Here is a 16425-nt window from a genome sequence, read left to right as displayed (position 1 = left end):
TAAGTTTGGAATTTAGGTGATATAAATCATCAACGTGAACCGCTTCGTTGAATTTAATAAAAAAGAGCTACAATTGATATAAGTGAAGGTAGAGAAAGAAGTCATCGTAAAATGACTGACAACTCAATTTTCTTTCAGAAGATCTTAACAAGATTAAAATATGCCAATTGTTTTTAAACTCATTGAGCATACGTTATCAAATGGTTAAGACTGCTGCAAAGAATTCATACCACCTTAATTCAAGCACGGTTGCTGATGACAGCAGAGGGTCGCAGAGGATATTTGGGGTAAGCGACCACATGAAGCAAAACGTAAGGGATCACATTAAAAGCTTTTCTACAGTAAGCAGCCATTATTGCCGAAAAAAGACCACGAAGCAGTACTTGGATGCAGCATTAAATATAACAAAGCTATTTGACCTATATAAAAAGGACTACGAAGAAAAAAGCTTGACAGTAGACATTGCTTCAATGTACCTACATATAGAGGCATATTTTTTAATGAATTTAATTATTCTTTACTCCGAAGAAGGACCAGTGTGACTTTTTCTTGAAATATGAGCAGAGCAGTAATGAAGAAAAAGATATTATGAAAGCAGAATATGATACTCATCTAAAAAATTAAAAAAAATACCCGAAAGTTAAAATAAATGTCAAGGAGCAGGCAAACTTAAATAAAACATTCCTATTGCGTAACAACAAGTCTTACAAATCCCAGATCAGAAGCCGCACATTTATACTATAAACATAAACGAAAGTATGCCACATATAATCTCAGTATTTATGATCTAGGATCACAACAAGGCCATTGTTTTATGTGGCATGAATCAATTGGAATGAGAGAAGTGTGTGAAATTTGGAAGCTGTGTTTTTGATTTCATCAAACAACAGGTATCGGAAAGGATAAAAGAATTCATATTTTTTTCAGATAATCGTGCTGGAAAAAATTGTATCCATTTCATGTACTGTATGTACATGTTCTGTGCGGCCAATGTCTCTTGTAAAATAACACATATCTTTTCAGAAAAGGTCACACGCAGAATGAAGTTGATTCGATTCATAGTGTTATTAAAAGGGCTGCCAAGAAAGTACCAGTATATACGCCGAGCTAGTGGTATTCAATAGCACGACAGCAAGTAGGAAGAGACCCTACGCCTACATTGCTTGAAATCAACAACCAAAAATTGGGATAAGGATGAACGTGGAATCAAAATTTCTTGGCAAATGATAAAACGAATCTCAGATATGCCAGAAAATCCACACACACTCCAAATCGAGTACAACTTTGAAGATTCGCCTGCACCAGTTAATACAGCTGAGCGTAGTCGTAGACCACTAATTTAAAAGATAACTGACTTCAAATTGATGCCAGTAAGAAGTTCGGTCATATCAATAGCTAAGCTAAAACATTGTGACCTAATGTATCTTTGCCGGGAGAAAATAATCCCTGTTGACTACCATTCCTTCTATACAGGACTGATCACCTCACCACAAGAAGTGAATAGGGATGAAACCGACAGTGATTAAATTAAAAATAATGCTTATGAGTAATAGGTTTTATTGCCTTTTCATTTATATAACTTCTTGAACTCTAACTTTCATTAATAACTACAGTATATTATAAGTACCTATGTTCGTTGAAGTGTTTGGTAGATTTTGTGAATAAAAAAACTATGTCTTGAGATTTAATTTTTATTTTGTAGTGCTATACAAATTTAGCCTAACTTCTTAATGCGCTTAAGGTACCATTTTTTATTGCCTTATGTTCGCATTCAAATACCTTAACTCAATTAAGATAGTTCTGATCTGAATTATTGTAGTACAACCATATCCTAATAGTTATGCAGAACAAGCTTAACTCAAATAAGATAGTTCTGATTTCAAATATTGTAGTGCAAAAGTAGCCTATCTGCATAAAATATGTGACGGAATATACTTTTTTGTATTCTTTTTTCACATAAACAAAGCATTTAATCAATGCATTATCATATATTTAAATCAATTTTTTTGCATTTACAGTTTTCAAATTAATGACGAAATAAAGTTTAAAAGTGCTCTCCTGTAAAATGTCTAAAAATCAGTTAGGCTAGTTCTGCAATAAGGGGACGATATTATGATTGAGTGAGATAAATCATACGCTCACTTATGTGCAGCGATCTATAGTTAGTACCTAATTAACCAATCTACTCCAATCTTTGCCAATCTATAAAAGCTTTTCATTAATAATATAAAATAAATTATTTTGTAACTACATACGAATGCAACCTTCGATGGAACATTGTTCTACGACCCGAGAAGATCGATTTCTTATGTAACTTCAGAAAAGTACTTTATTCTTTTCTTCCGGCTGTAATTCAGTCCTTCTTTTGGGCTGAACCCTTAGCGATGACAGTTTTAAGCGCCCCCCTCTGAAACCTGCTCGCCTTAAACGAGAGTATCGCGGGACCCTACAATTATTGGTGATGTGAGGCATGTGAAACAATATTTGTTGAAGTCCAATAAGTAAAATTGTCTAAGTCCAATTATTGGACTAGGAGAAGATGCCCAAAGACTTAGGTTACTACGCTCAACGTGAGATCTGACCAGTGACGTCCCGTGGGGATAGGCAGATTACATTCCTGTTATTCATCAGCTATCAAAGTCAGACTAGTCCTTCACACAAAAACGGGTGGTAATATCAATTTCCAAAAATTATGTAGCATTGATCTATGCATTTCATTTGTAGAAGGTGTGTTAATGGCAATGTATTATTTATCATGTAACTTATCTATTCAAATCAAACCATTCTCTGTGTAAACAAGACAGACGCGTCAGCATGAGCAATCTATAGATCAATGTCAAGCAATGGCAGCTGAGACCTTAGCGATGACATTAAAGTTAAGCGCCCTCCACTGATACGAGCCCCGCACCACACTCGGTCTAAATAAAGCGTATCGCGGAACCATACAATTAGTTGTTTAAGTACCTACATTAAGTAATTGTTTAAGTGGACTGGGAGCAGATGTCCCAAGACTTGCTACGCTCAAAGTGAGCTCTGACCAGTGAAGTCCCGTGGGGGTAGGCAGATTGAGAGTCGCTTGGGGCCGGCAGTTACTCGACGGACGGCAAATCGAGGAAATTCACTTGGAATATGTAGAAATAGCTACATAAACTTAGGAATAATGAAAATATAATTCGTTCCATTAAAAAAATCAGCTCACTGGTTTTATCGGGTTCACGATATCTAGTTTACTTCCGTTGCCCTTCAATGTACTTGGTGACCAGAAACCAGAGACCACACTTGAAGATTTTCGATTAGTCATATTTTGTTGGTAATAATATATGCATACAACACATTTTTTAGATATTGAACTAATGAAAGGATGACAAAAATAATGTATGAAAAAATTAGGCGGCATTTTGGCGCTGCCTAGAGGCGGCATTTTATCTAGAGACGTCACTGGCTCTGACTGAGTTTAATAAGTTTACCTTAATGCAAAGTGCCAGGGAGAGAAAAGGAGGAAAGAAAATTTTGTTAAGAGATCTTCACGCCCGCAGTAAGAAGCCGCAAATTTTTTGAAAGCAAGATAGCTGTTGGTCTTAGTAGCAACCAAGTCGGACGGGCCCAACAGCAGGTTGGACCGACTTGAAAATTTTCCTGACATTCGGATCACATATTCAGACATTCCCAGAGGATGTGGTTGGCTTCTTGTATTTTCCCTTCAGCATGTACCTGTCGGACGGCTTGCAAGTCCAAGCTCAAAGATCCTGCCAGCGAAACCACCCTATCCAGTCATATTATAATATGATAGATTAATGATGTTCGGGATCTATGATTCTATCCCGCTCGGTGCGGTTTCCACGTCCTCAGCAATGAAGGTGAGGAAAACATTTATTTTCTTGTCCAAAATCTTCGAATGGGGTGTCGTGAAGATGGGGCCTCAATTAAGTCCAGAATGCCGCTGAAAATCTCAACTTTTTGGGGGTATTTAAGGGGTAGGTAGGTTAGTTGGTGCATGAGTCTCTGAATGGCGGTGAGTAGCCAGATTGTGGTTCTATGTCATACAGTGTTAAAGACTGTTGATTCGAAAATATTCTTTTCAACTAGGTAAGTACGTCGTTATTGTATAATTGAATAAAAGAAGCTGTTTTATTTAGGGTTTCGATGTGATTTGCTTTCAGTGAACTGCATTCAAATACTGCACTGGTTTTTTCATTTTGTGAGGACCGGGCCACGCGTACTATACTATTTGCCGAAATTCTAAAATTCATGGACAACGTGTGATGAAAAACGGCAACACTAAATCTAATTCATAATATCTATGGTAGACAACTCAAGTATAATTGTCTATGGTCTGTAGTTTATCACTAGGCGCTGTGAAGGTAATGCATGATTTTGTGTTAAATATCGTTTATAATGGAAGTGAAATCCGAAACAAACGATGTCACACTGCCTGAAAAAACGGCGGAGGAAATCAGCGACGGTTTATATAAATGGATTGACATAAATAACCTCAAAAGTGAGAGTCGATTTGACGTGTCAGTCAAACAGGAGAATATCGATGACGAGAGCAATAATATCCACGTCAAAGATGTAAGTTGATTCCTTATTTGTTTAGGCATTGGTGTTTATAATTTTGTTGACAATTTCTATTTCTATTCTGGTGCTGGGCAAAAACAAAAATGGTATATACAGGTGGGTTATCCTTAGTTTACGAAATCAGAACTACAAAGATAAATAAGTAGGAAAGTGTTTATTCACACACCTACATTACGTACATACTGATATCAAAATACTTATAAATAAAATGTTATTAAGTGACACAGCACATCGTGTTGACGATTGACAATTGAGTATGGATTTTCTTCAACGATTAAAGACTTCGATATTGAAAGGCGGTCTGATTGTTTCTTTCGAATTTGAGTGTTGCGAATATTCTGGTAATACGGGAAAGACAAGTTTTATTAATCCAACGAATAACTATTAATATATATCTGATATAATAGCTATTGATCACTTTTGTTGATCATGTCAGGCAAGTTGTTTATTAAGTAGTATTGTCAAACTGAATTTTTCGCCATTTTTTATACAAATCGTTTAAAAAAATGAACATAATTTCGATTTAAATATAAGTACAATAATATGCATTCGACCTGTCAAACGCAAACTATGAGAATTTATGTTAATAAATATAATCTACGAATGTGTGCAATAAGTGTAAAAAATAATCAGAAAATCAGCTACTTATTCAATTATTCAACATAAAATGGTAGTTAAGAAGGTAAGGTAAAAGAGTACATGTTTACAGAGACGGACGCTCGGAAATTTGGATAAATACAGCTTGAGCATAGTTTTTTGCACAAGTAACGAGTTTTCCACTTTTTAGCTTTCAAAATTAGATCCCAGTTTGCTTGACATATTGATTCGCCCTTTCTCGTTTCAAATTGAATTATAAAAAAATCTCAAATCAAATATATTAACTATCAGTGTTATTAATAAATAATATACATTCCTGTTATTCATCAGCTGTCGAAGTCAGAATAGTCCTTCATACAAAACCGGGGGTAATATCGATTTCCAAAAAATATGTAGCATTGATCTATGTTCTCTATATATCTATCTTCATTTGTTGAAGGTGTGTTAATGCGAGTGTATTATTTATCATGTCACTTATATATTCTAATAATACCAATCTCCGGGTGAACACGACAGACGCGTCAGTATGAGCACTTTATAGAAAAATGACAGGCAATGACATGTCATCCTTAGACAACAATGGGAGGGGCGGAAAAAGTAGGACAAGTCGTTGTGAATGTATCGGCTTTCTACCTAAGTCGGCAATGGTTATTAAACTTTTGAAAGTTTATTGGGCTGGAATGTCGCTCAGCGAGTATAAACTCACTTGATTACAATGTCGATTCCGTAACATTTTATAAATATAATGTTATTTTCAGAATCATGAAAGCGGTCTGATCAATATAAAGTCTGAGAATGATAATGAGGAAATCGTCGTCAAAGAAGAATTTGTTGAAATATTGCCTGACGAACCGGCAGAAGAAATCAGCGACGTTGCGTATCGATGGATTGACATAGATGACTCCAAGAGCAAGGGTCGGTTTGATGTGTCAGTCAAACAGGAAAATATCGAGGACAAGAGTACTAGTATTCACTTAAAAAAGGTATGTAGATTCCTTCCTCATAATTTTGTTGACAAACTCTAGGTCAATTTCTAAACGAAAATTGGCACGAATATTCTTCAAAATTATCCATAATTACCAATATTCTGGTGCCGTGAAAAATTGGTTGACACAGTGGCTTTTCCTTTAAATTAACGAATTAACTATTGCAAAGATAAATAAGTGTGTACTTACCTATTTACACACCTGCGCGAAGGTACTGGGGCCTTATGTTGTAACTTGTGAGTTGAAGTCACCCGGCGACATGACGTCATATGACATCATTGTGACGTACTACCGGAGTGAGACAATAGTCTTCGAGAAATTAACGCTACTCCAATACTGACGTTATTCATCGTAACCATACACAAATAGGAGTTTCAGTATAATAATATCTATGTTGAGCCGCGTGCATTGGGCGGCCACAATGACGTCATGTCGTCGGGTGACTTCATGTCACCAGTTACAACATAGGCTGCTGATATAAAAATTCTTTAGTAAAATAACCTATTGGGTGACACAGTGTATCGTACCTATTGCTACCAATTGCAACCCCTCGCGAAGAGACGTCACCAATCCCATATCAGGAACCTTACATAAAACAACGCCTACCCTCCCGTAAAATGAGCAGCCCTGCAAGTGTTCGCAACCTCTGTAAATACTTAATAATAGTTTAAGTATTGCAAAGATAAATAATTATGTAGTTACCTATTTAAACACCTACACGTAGGTACTAATATAAAAAATCTTTAGTAAAATAGCATTGGGTGACACAGTGCGTCGTACCTATTTACCATTGATTGTTGAGTCGGTAATATTTTCTTCAACGATTAATGATTTCGATATTGAAAGGCTGTCTGATTGTTTCTTTCGAATTTAAGTGTTGCGAGTATTCTGGTTACACAATTTTATTAATCCAGCGTATGACTATTAATAATTGATATCTGATATAATAGCTATTTATTGATCACTTTTATTCATCATGACGGGAAAGCAGTTTATTAGTATTGTCACACTTAATTCGCCGTCATTTTTTTACACATATTAAAAAACCATGAACATAATTATTGCGATAAATGGATGAATATAGGTAGTATGTATTCGACCTGTCAAACGCAGTTAATAAATATAGTCGAAAAATACCATTATAAATCGTCTGGTGTTCGAATTTAGAACTAAGTCCATCGCAGTATAAACAATATTGAATGATATTTCTATTATATTCGAATGCAGGGGTGGCGATCTTTTATTGGATCACCAATCTACAACTGTTAGAAATGATCTCTTGGACGAGAAGCTGATCGCTGTCGTTGACCCCGCTGATGGTGCTACAGCTGTCGGAGAGTCGTTTGGTGATGATAACTTTGGATCACAGTTGTTGAATGTGATGAGAGAGAGAGCTGTGTGCGGGATGGAGCACTGAGAGCTTTTGAGCGTTTGGATTTCGCTAGCTTTTCAAAGTTCGGTGTTAAATTTGTTACTTGAAGCAGTAGAGAATTTTTCAAATTTGAATCTGTTATTTTCGACCTTGTTTTCATTTTAATCAATTTTATGGATGAAAATGCTTGTTCACATCTGTATGTCGATCCAAAGCGACATATAGCATTTTGCAAATTTTTATTAATCAAATTATTTGAAGATTGATTCAGCTATGGCGCCTACTTCAAAACAATAAAGAGGCGCAAAGATGACATGCGCCACTTGTAATCATCCAATGCGCACAAGGTTTGGTCACCACCGGTTAGCATGTGGCGCACTCACTCAGCGCACAAATTATAATGTAAATCTTTTACCAATGTGTGCAAATATTGTTAAAAATAATCAGCTATTTAATTATTAAACATAAAATCATAAGGTGGTAAGGTAATTGAGTACCCACATGTTTACAGTGGCAGACAAACCACCACGATATGTTTAAAACCACCGCCATCTCATGACTCGTGACAGGTTTTTGGGCTAGAACGTCTCTCGTGTAAAATCACTTGACTATAATCTGGTGATACTGTAACATTTTATTAATAATGATTTTATTTCCAGATAAGTGAATACGTTCTGACCGATATAAAGTCTGAGAATGATAATAAGGGAATCGCCATCAAAGAAGAATTTGTTGACAAGGCAATGCGCAAAATCAATAATGTGAGTCCTCAACCTGGCTGCTCTGATCCACAATACAGGCCATTAGATCAGGTGTGTACGTTCAATTATAATGGTTGTTTATTAAGCCCTATAGAATTTTAAATTTTAAAAATTATAAACGTAATTATTTTTTCTATCCGAAAGATCGATATTACCACTCGAAAATCAATGTTCTCAACAAAGCAAATTCTGTACATCCAACTTTGGCCACTTATTTTTTAGCACCGCCGGCCGGATTGTCGTATGATTTTACAGAAATCGCATAATTTTGGAAGGGAATTGATAGGTCCAAAAACTAAAATCCAAGGTGAAACCAAATCAATGAATCGCCGAATGAATGTCATTCATAATTTTAACAAAAATATCATTTATATGGGTTTGGTAGCGATACCTATTTACCGTACCGCGAGCTCCGGCCTTATTTTTGAAGATTTTTTTCTGATCATGCCATCGACGTGTAAACAGAACTGAGCGGTGCATTTTTGTCATGTTATGCATGCGATGGAGGCTTTAAGCCTTCTACTGGAATTTCTTACTCCAAATGTGGCGATTTTCCTTATTGACAAACCGTTAAGCCAGACATAATCCTCCTCCGCTGAACGCAATTTTGCAATTGAATGCAATTATAAGATGTGCAAATCGACAAATGATATAAAAGTGAATTTGTATAATTTGATAGCTTTGATCAAGCGTGAGAATTCCCTAACCCTAGTGACTAAACCCTATCATTATTAACTTATTTAATTTAATATTATTGAACTGAATATGCCAACAATATTCTTTTTGTACCTAGATTTCTACCCAGCAATGTTTCACGAAACTGCAGGACAAAGTTAGAAAAGGTGCGGTTGACAATAACTTGGTCAAGAACAAAATACGACATGCAACAAATAAAATAAAAAATATGACAATACAGCATTCAGAGATAACCATAGATGAATCAAACGTCAAACGGGAGGTAAAAAAAATATACTTGCCAAAGGTGGTACGAATTATCTTGAGAAGAGTTACATATTTCCCACGTAACTTTATTTGCAATTATTGTTGTGAAGTGTTTGAATCTATGAATCATTTAAATAGTCACTACACTACGTCATGCATGAACTCAAGTCCCCATGAGTCATACAAGACGAATAGTGGTGAACAAAATGAATATTTTCTTCATTCATACGAAACCTTGAAGTGTGGTATTAACAAGATTGGTAAAAAACCACATCAAAGCGATGTGTGTTTCAAAAATTTTGTAGATATTGGTGATCTCAAAAAACATACAATGATACAGACTAGTGAAAAACCACAACAATGCGATGTCTGTTTTAAAACCTTTAATCGAATTAGTAATCTCAATAGACATAAAATGACACACACTGGTGTAAAACCACATCAATGCGATGTGTGTTTCAAAAATTTTCTGGATATAAGTAATCTCAAAAAACATAAAATGAATCATACTGGTGTAAAACCACATCAATGCGATGTATGTTTTAAAACCTTTAATTACATTAGTAGTCTCAATAGACATAAAATGACACACACTGGTGTAAAACCACATCAATGCGATGTGTGTTTCAAAAACTTTCTGGATATTGGTAATCTCAGGAAACATAAATTGAATCATACTGGTGTAAAACAACACCAATGCGATGTGTGTTATAAAACCTTTAATCAAATTAGAAATCTCAAGCAACATACAATGATGCATACTGGAGAAAAACCACACCAATGCGATATCTGTTTTAAGACCTTTTTTCAAATTGGTGGTCTCAATAATCATAAAATGACGCATACTGGTGAAAAACCACATCAATGCGATGTCTGTTTTAAAACCTTTAATCAAATAAGTAGTCTCAATAGACATAAATTGATACATACTGGTAAAAAACCACACCAATGCGATGTGTGTTTTAAAAATTTTATTCAAATTGATGTTCTCAAAAGACATAAAATGACACATAGTGGTGAAAAACCATATCAATGCGATGTGTGTTTTAAAAATTTCCTGTACATTAGTTATCTCAAAAAACATAACATCACACATACTGGCTGAAAACCACATCAATGCGATGTGTGTTATTAAACCTTTTATCAAATTAGTTGTCTCAAAACACATAAAATGACTCATACTGATGTTAAGCTACATCAATGCAATGTGTGTTTCAAAAATTTTCTGGATATTGTTAATCTCAAAAAACAAAATAATACATAATGGTAAAAAACCACATCATTGCGATGTATGTTTTAAAAGTTTTCTGCAAATTGGTGTTCTCAAAAGACACAAAATGAAACATACTTCAAAAAAACACAATAATCCGTGGATTATTGTGTTTTATTGTCCATGGATTATTGTGATTCGTTAAAAGGATAAATACTAATTTATCCTTTTAAATGACAAAACGACAGTGGTTGTATTCCATTAAAACTATAGCACTTCGTCTTTGTTTCTTCAAGGATGGCCAGTAAAGGTATTTTGGTCAATCGCGGACATTATAATATGTTGTAATATTTCATATTCAAACGAGTCAAAACCACGTTCCAGCACTTAAAATCCGCTAGTTTTTATCTTTTTCTTACTTTACCTGTCTTACTGACAGTCACCGCTCCTTGCAAATTGCAACAGCGTTGCCGTCCGCAGTGCGCTCTTTGCCACTCACTCCTATGATTCCCCAAAGCTCCCACCCTTTACCTCTACGTCACCGAACCGACAACTGAATGCGCGGCAATGCTGCTTGTAACTTAACAGAAGGACCTTTCTGTGAGAACGTACTTCATTAGTATAATTTATATTTAATTTTTTATTTCTTCATATGCGTCATTCCAACAAATTTTTCAAAAAACCAAAGACATAGCACCATCATAATGGGGAAAAGAATTTTTTTCCACTATGGCAAATGAAAAATATATTGGTTTATTTTGTAGACAATTTTGAACCGCCTAGTACTGAGTTGCGTAAAAATAAAGTGAGACACTTGTTATCACGATTGAAAAATCAAATTTCAGTTAGGGCGTATTTAATTTAAATAATTATTTCAATAACGCGTAATAATCTTGGTGTAATAACATCAGTACTAGATCTAGCAAAATGCTTGGTTTTGTTATGAGGGTTTCAAAATCATTCGAAAACGTTCGAGTGCTACGTACTGTTACGTCTTCGGACTTCAGGTCTTATACCTGGAGTACCTTTTGGGAGTTTAGAGTGGCCTGAGCACATCCTTGGCCCTGTTGTAAAATAAAACAGCACCTAGCCGCAACCTTGATCACCCAGAGGGACGATTCCCTTTCAGGAATAAGTCCCACGAACCATATCCTTGAGGCTGAGGACATGGTCCGTAGAAGACCAGGGTAAACAAGTCGGAAGGTATGCGAGACGATGAATGGTATTAAGCTTTTGCCACTTAAACATAATCAAACAAGTGAGTAAAACATGTCAGTAGAATGTGTAGACAAAACGCCAATAAATTGTAATAACTTGTATTGTGAATGAGAGAGAGGAATGTTAAATAGTGCTAGGAGAAGAAAAAGAGTGTTACTTCATAACTAGATCGTAAAATATGTAAAATTAAGATGTATAAAAAAATTCCGCAGTATGGACAGTACGTTGTAATAACGCGTAAGTGCGTCGTAAAAAGTAAATATCATTAAATAAAAAAATGTAAACAATTTAAAGCGCTGATTCCGAAATAAAAAAATAAGGATAATATAGCCGAGCCGGCAATGCCGTAAATTATAACCGTTGGAGATGTTGCAATGTCGCCTTTCTTCAACAACGTCTCTCGTGAAAGTGAAACAAGATGGCGGGCAGTATTCGGAAAACACTAAACGCATGAATTTTGTCCTCCGCAAAACAAATTAAAAAAAAAATGTAACAATTATATAACATCACTTTATATATACCCTGCCGTTTATAAAACAAATTCCGGTGTGTTATTTTGTCCACCCCCAAATCCTAAAAACCATACTAAAAATAAAAGTGACAGTTTACTAATTGCTAACCAAAAAATTATGATACCCACCTTCAAAAGAAAAACCAAAAACTGAGCTAGACCCGAAGTGTGGTGGTTTATCAGTACATTATACGTATCTTTTGTTTTGAGTATTCTAGAATATGCCAGCATTATTTGGAGTCCTAATAGGTCCATCCACGCAATTAAATTGGATCAAGTCTACAATAGATTTCTTAGATTTCTCTACATAAGAACATACGGTTTCTTTCCTTATGACAATGATAATAAAATGAATTTCCCGACTCGTTTTCTTCTGGGTATGCTATCAATACAATCCCTGTCCACCCAAATACTGATTGCTCTTTTGAGGCATTTTTTTATACTTCTTCGTGGGTTCATTTACAATCCGTATATACTGGCAAATATTAATTTTCCTGTTTCCACCAATATCACTCGTACTCTGCGGTCTTCATGATACCTCGTCGCAGGACAGATGTTATGTTTCATGATGCTGTGTATCGTGCGATTTACTTATTTGATGGCACCATGAAGGTAGATTTATTTTTAATAAACTATATAATGTTTGTGGACGTATTAAATAATTTAAATTTATAATTGTATATATTATCATGTTTAATATTTACATATTTTATAATCTTGTATTTATTATGTATTATGGCGCATTGGCCAATCGCTGTTATGCCGTTATACTATTTTTCTTTTTAAACAAATAAATTACATACTTTAGTTAGGGTGTATTTAATTTAATTAATTACCGCGTAATCATCACTATATTACATAATTTACAATCATTGCTTTAGTTTAATTTATAATAATAATACATATCTTTATACAATTGCGACGTATTTAGATTGATAAAATAAATAAAAAAATGATCAGGTATTTTTAATATTATGTAACACATTGCAAATAGAGGTATTTGCACTATATCACAGTGGCGAAGGGTGGAGGTAGGCTGTTAAGATTCGCTATAAATAGTACACACTACACTTTGTTAGTCAATGTACTTGTTTTTATTGAACTAAGACTACAATTTACAGATGCTGTAAGTTATTTTTTAAAACTCAATTTAACCTTACATAACGAAACCATAATAGTTTTGGTCTAATTTGGGCGATACGACAAAATTGTGCACACTTTTTTATTCATAGTTATTGGTTTTTGTTGGATTAAAAGTACATATTATACATATTGTTGTTTCATTTTTTAAATTCATTAAGCAATGCCTAAACCAAACTATGATAAATAAAAAATATTATTATATCTATAAAATATTCAAAGTTATGTATGATTTAATTGCATAATTTTAGTAATTTTATAGATAGACATGTATTTTTTGACTATTATCTATTGTGGCTTGGTTTTCACAGAGTTTAATTGAATTTTAAAAACTAACCATCACTATCTGTAAATTGTAGTCTTATTTTATTGAAAACAAATATGTATGTCTGAAAAAGTTTAATGTGCAAAATTTATGGCGGATCTTAACAGCCTACCTCCACCCTTCACCACTGCATATCATAATGCAACGAGGATACTTTCAACCAGTTCGTAGATGTATAAAGTAAGTACTTACCTATTTGGTCCGATGAAGAAAATATGGACGAAGGCTGTCCATGAGTGATCTATTGAAAACCCCGCAGAAGTGTACTCTAAAAATGCTTATTTTTCCTCTGCTTTGAAATGAGTTGTTGATAACATTAAACCGGGGTATCTTATAAAATAGTTTCAAGACATGATTCTGGTCTTCAATGAAAACGCTATTCGTTACATACCTATACAAAATGCTTAGTAAAACGAATTTAACTCACCCCAATGATATGGTTGATATCAATAATATAGCCAAAGTATGACCATTTATTATTTCAAAGAGGTCGTTGGTGAAGATAGAATGCAACAGATACCTAGGTGGTGAAAAAAGTTCAAAAATATCAAACGTTTTGTATCAATTGCGGCACCATTAACGTCATCACGAAATGACAAAGCCGATGATAGCATTAATCGAAACCGGTTATACGAAGCAATGCGAGAATTTGAAATTTCGACGAAAATAATTAAACTTGTAGAGATGACAATTACACCAGTACAATGCCGAGTGAAGCCTCAAGCGGAAATATCCGAGCCATTTATATCACTGAATGGCCTCAGGCAAAGGGACGCTCTGGCAAGCCTTCTTTTCAATATAGCGCTAGAAAAGGTAAGTGTGACAATTGATTTTTTCAATGAAGTCGTTGGTGAAGAAAGAATACAAATTGTTAATTATTATTATTAATAGTACACACCAGATAGGCGATGAAAAAAGTTCTAAAACATTAAACGTTTTGTATCAATTGTGGCACTATTAACATCACAAAATTAAAAACCAGTGCAGTATTTGAATGCAGTGTACTGACAGCAAAATTTGCTTTTATCACATCGACACCCCAAATTAAACAGCTTCTTTTATGCAATTATACAATACGGTAACGATGTCGGTACCTACTTAGCTGAAAAGAATAATGCCGTATTATATATAACCGTGAATATATATAATCTTGCCGATTTTTTGAATAATAAAATGCCTAATTGTCAAATTTAGGATCACAGAGATTATCAATATAATTTTTTATCGTGAATATTTTACAAAAATTATCTCGTGATAAATTATACTAATGGTTTTATAAATTCGTTTAAAAATTAATAAATGTAAAAAATCTTAACACCACTGCACAGTTATGTACCGAAATATGACTATATTCTTAAACATTAGAGCGAGAGGTTTAAAAGAATACTATTTTATGTAACAAAAATACTTTATGCAGTCATCAAATGTTTAAAATAACTATAAAGGATAATAAGGCTTTAAAATTATATAAATAAATTATCTACAACGTTTAAGGAGTGTCCAGGATCATGGTTTGAAAATACAATAAAAACTCAATTTTGACCTACGACGAGCATGTGGGCCGTTAATATAAGAGATACCCCTTTAACGTTACGGTGTTGGTAATAATCCTAATCAGCGACTCGTATAACCTAATAAAAGTTAACCAATTCCTTAGTGCAAAAAATGATCCAGTGCTAAGCGCATGGGATAACAATAATGAGTCGACCCCAAAAATAACGACAGTGCGGTCCCTTATCTAAAACCTCTTAAATGTAATTGTAATAAGACCAATGCTTGTCCATGCTTTAGTGTAAATAAAATTGTAATTCTGCGCGAATTATAACTTAAATTTCTGTGTTTTATACTCATTGTGCCCCATGTTGTTATTTCCCAAACACAAGTAATGCCCAATGAAGAATCTTACCAGCCTACATCTGAGTCTTCTTTCATCTTCATTAGACTACATATTCCGACCGTGTCACTCAGCTGCTTCCATTACTCCTTTGTTTTGGGTGAGGGTCTCGCAGCGACCTCCATTATCGGTTGAGACCTAACATTGTTAATTCAGTACATTTTAAAAACTTTGCATTCATCTGCATATTTTATTTTATTTTAACACATTTATAATTCAAACATCTTTTAGTGTGTGGCCCAGAGATTTTGACAGAACCTGGTCGACTGAGTAGAAAGAAATAGCTCATAAGGAAATTGAAGTTAATCCCTCCAAACCAAACCCGCCCCGGACTACACTCAGTCGTAATCGAGGGTATCACGGGACACTACAGTGGCGATGTGAGGAATCTATTTAATGTATGACTTGGAATGTGCTGGGAGCAGATGCCAAATGCTGAGGTTGCGTTGTTCTAAGTGAGCTCTGACTGAATTTAAAGAATATACAATGGTTTATAAGGCCAATAGCAGGTTAAAGCAACTTGAGCACTTCTTCCTGTTCGGAGCACCCACTCAAACATTCCCAGAGGATGTGATTGGCATCTTGTATTTCCCCTCCGCATGGACATGTCGGATGGCTTGCAAGTCCAACCTCAAAGAACTTGCTAACGAAGCCACCGTGGCCAGTTACAAATTGATTGGTGTGATAGTCGGAAGTCAAATATTTGCTTATCTCCAATCGCCATTAAATTTGATATCTTTAATAGAGCCGGCTCTTGTAAGATGTATTCCTCCGTCAATGCCATGTCTTCCACTCCTCGTCGAAAGACAACTTCTGCCGAGTACGAGCTTGAAGGATAATTCTTCTGCCATTCAGACTAAGGGGGCCTCCTCAAGCTCTGACAATTCGCGA

At 34.8% G+C, this 16425-nt stretch overlaps 1 protein-coding gene across 1 annotated transcript; it reads left to right on the top strand.

The window, feature by feature from the left end:
* Positions 1–4361: 4361 nt before the first annotated feature.
* Positions 4362–10754, top strand: LOC147076816 (uncharacterized). The gene is made up of 4 exons (XM_085940928.1): positions 4362–4572; positions 5934–6158; positions 8193–8345; positions 10743–10754. The coding sequence occupies exons 1-4, from the start codon at positions 4396–4398 to the stop codon at positions 10752–10754; spliced, it is 567 nt and encodes a 188-aa protein (XP_085797054.1). The 5' UTR covers positions 4362–4395.
* Positions 10755–16425: the final 5671 nt, after the last annotated feature.

This window comes from Rhyacophila brunnea, unplaced genomic scaffold, assembly GCF_057557595.1.
Source record: "Rhyacophila brunnea isolate RB1 unplaced genomic scaffold, BYU_Rbru_1.0 scaffold_13, whole genome shotgun sequence".
Taxonomy (NCBI): Eukaryota; Metazoa; Arthropoda; class Insecta; order Trichoptera; family Rhyacophilidae; genus Rhyacophila; species Rhyacophila brunnea.
This window is presented reverse-complemented; position numbering and strand designations above follow the sequence as displayed.

Excerpts from the sequence above, each read along its gene's own strand:
- LOC147076816 (XM_085940928.1), top strand. The coding sequence starts at position 4,396 with ATGGAAGTGAAATCCGAAACAAACGATGTCACACTGCCTGAAAAAACG. Across the intron at positions 4,573-5,933 it reads ATAATATCCACGTCAAAGAT|AATCATGAAAGCGGTCTGAT; the intron begins GTAAGTTGATTC and ends TGTTATTTTCAG. Across the intron at positions 6,159-8,192 it reads CTAGTATTCACTTAAAAAAG|ATAAGTGAATACGTTCTGAC; the intron begins GTATGTAGATTC and ends TTTTATTTCCAG.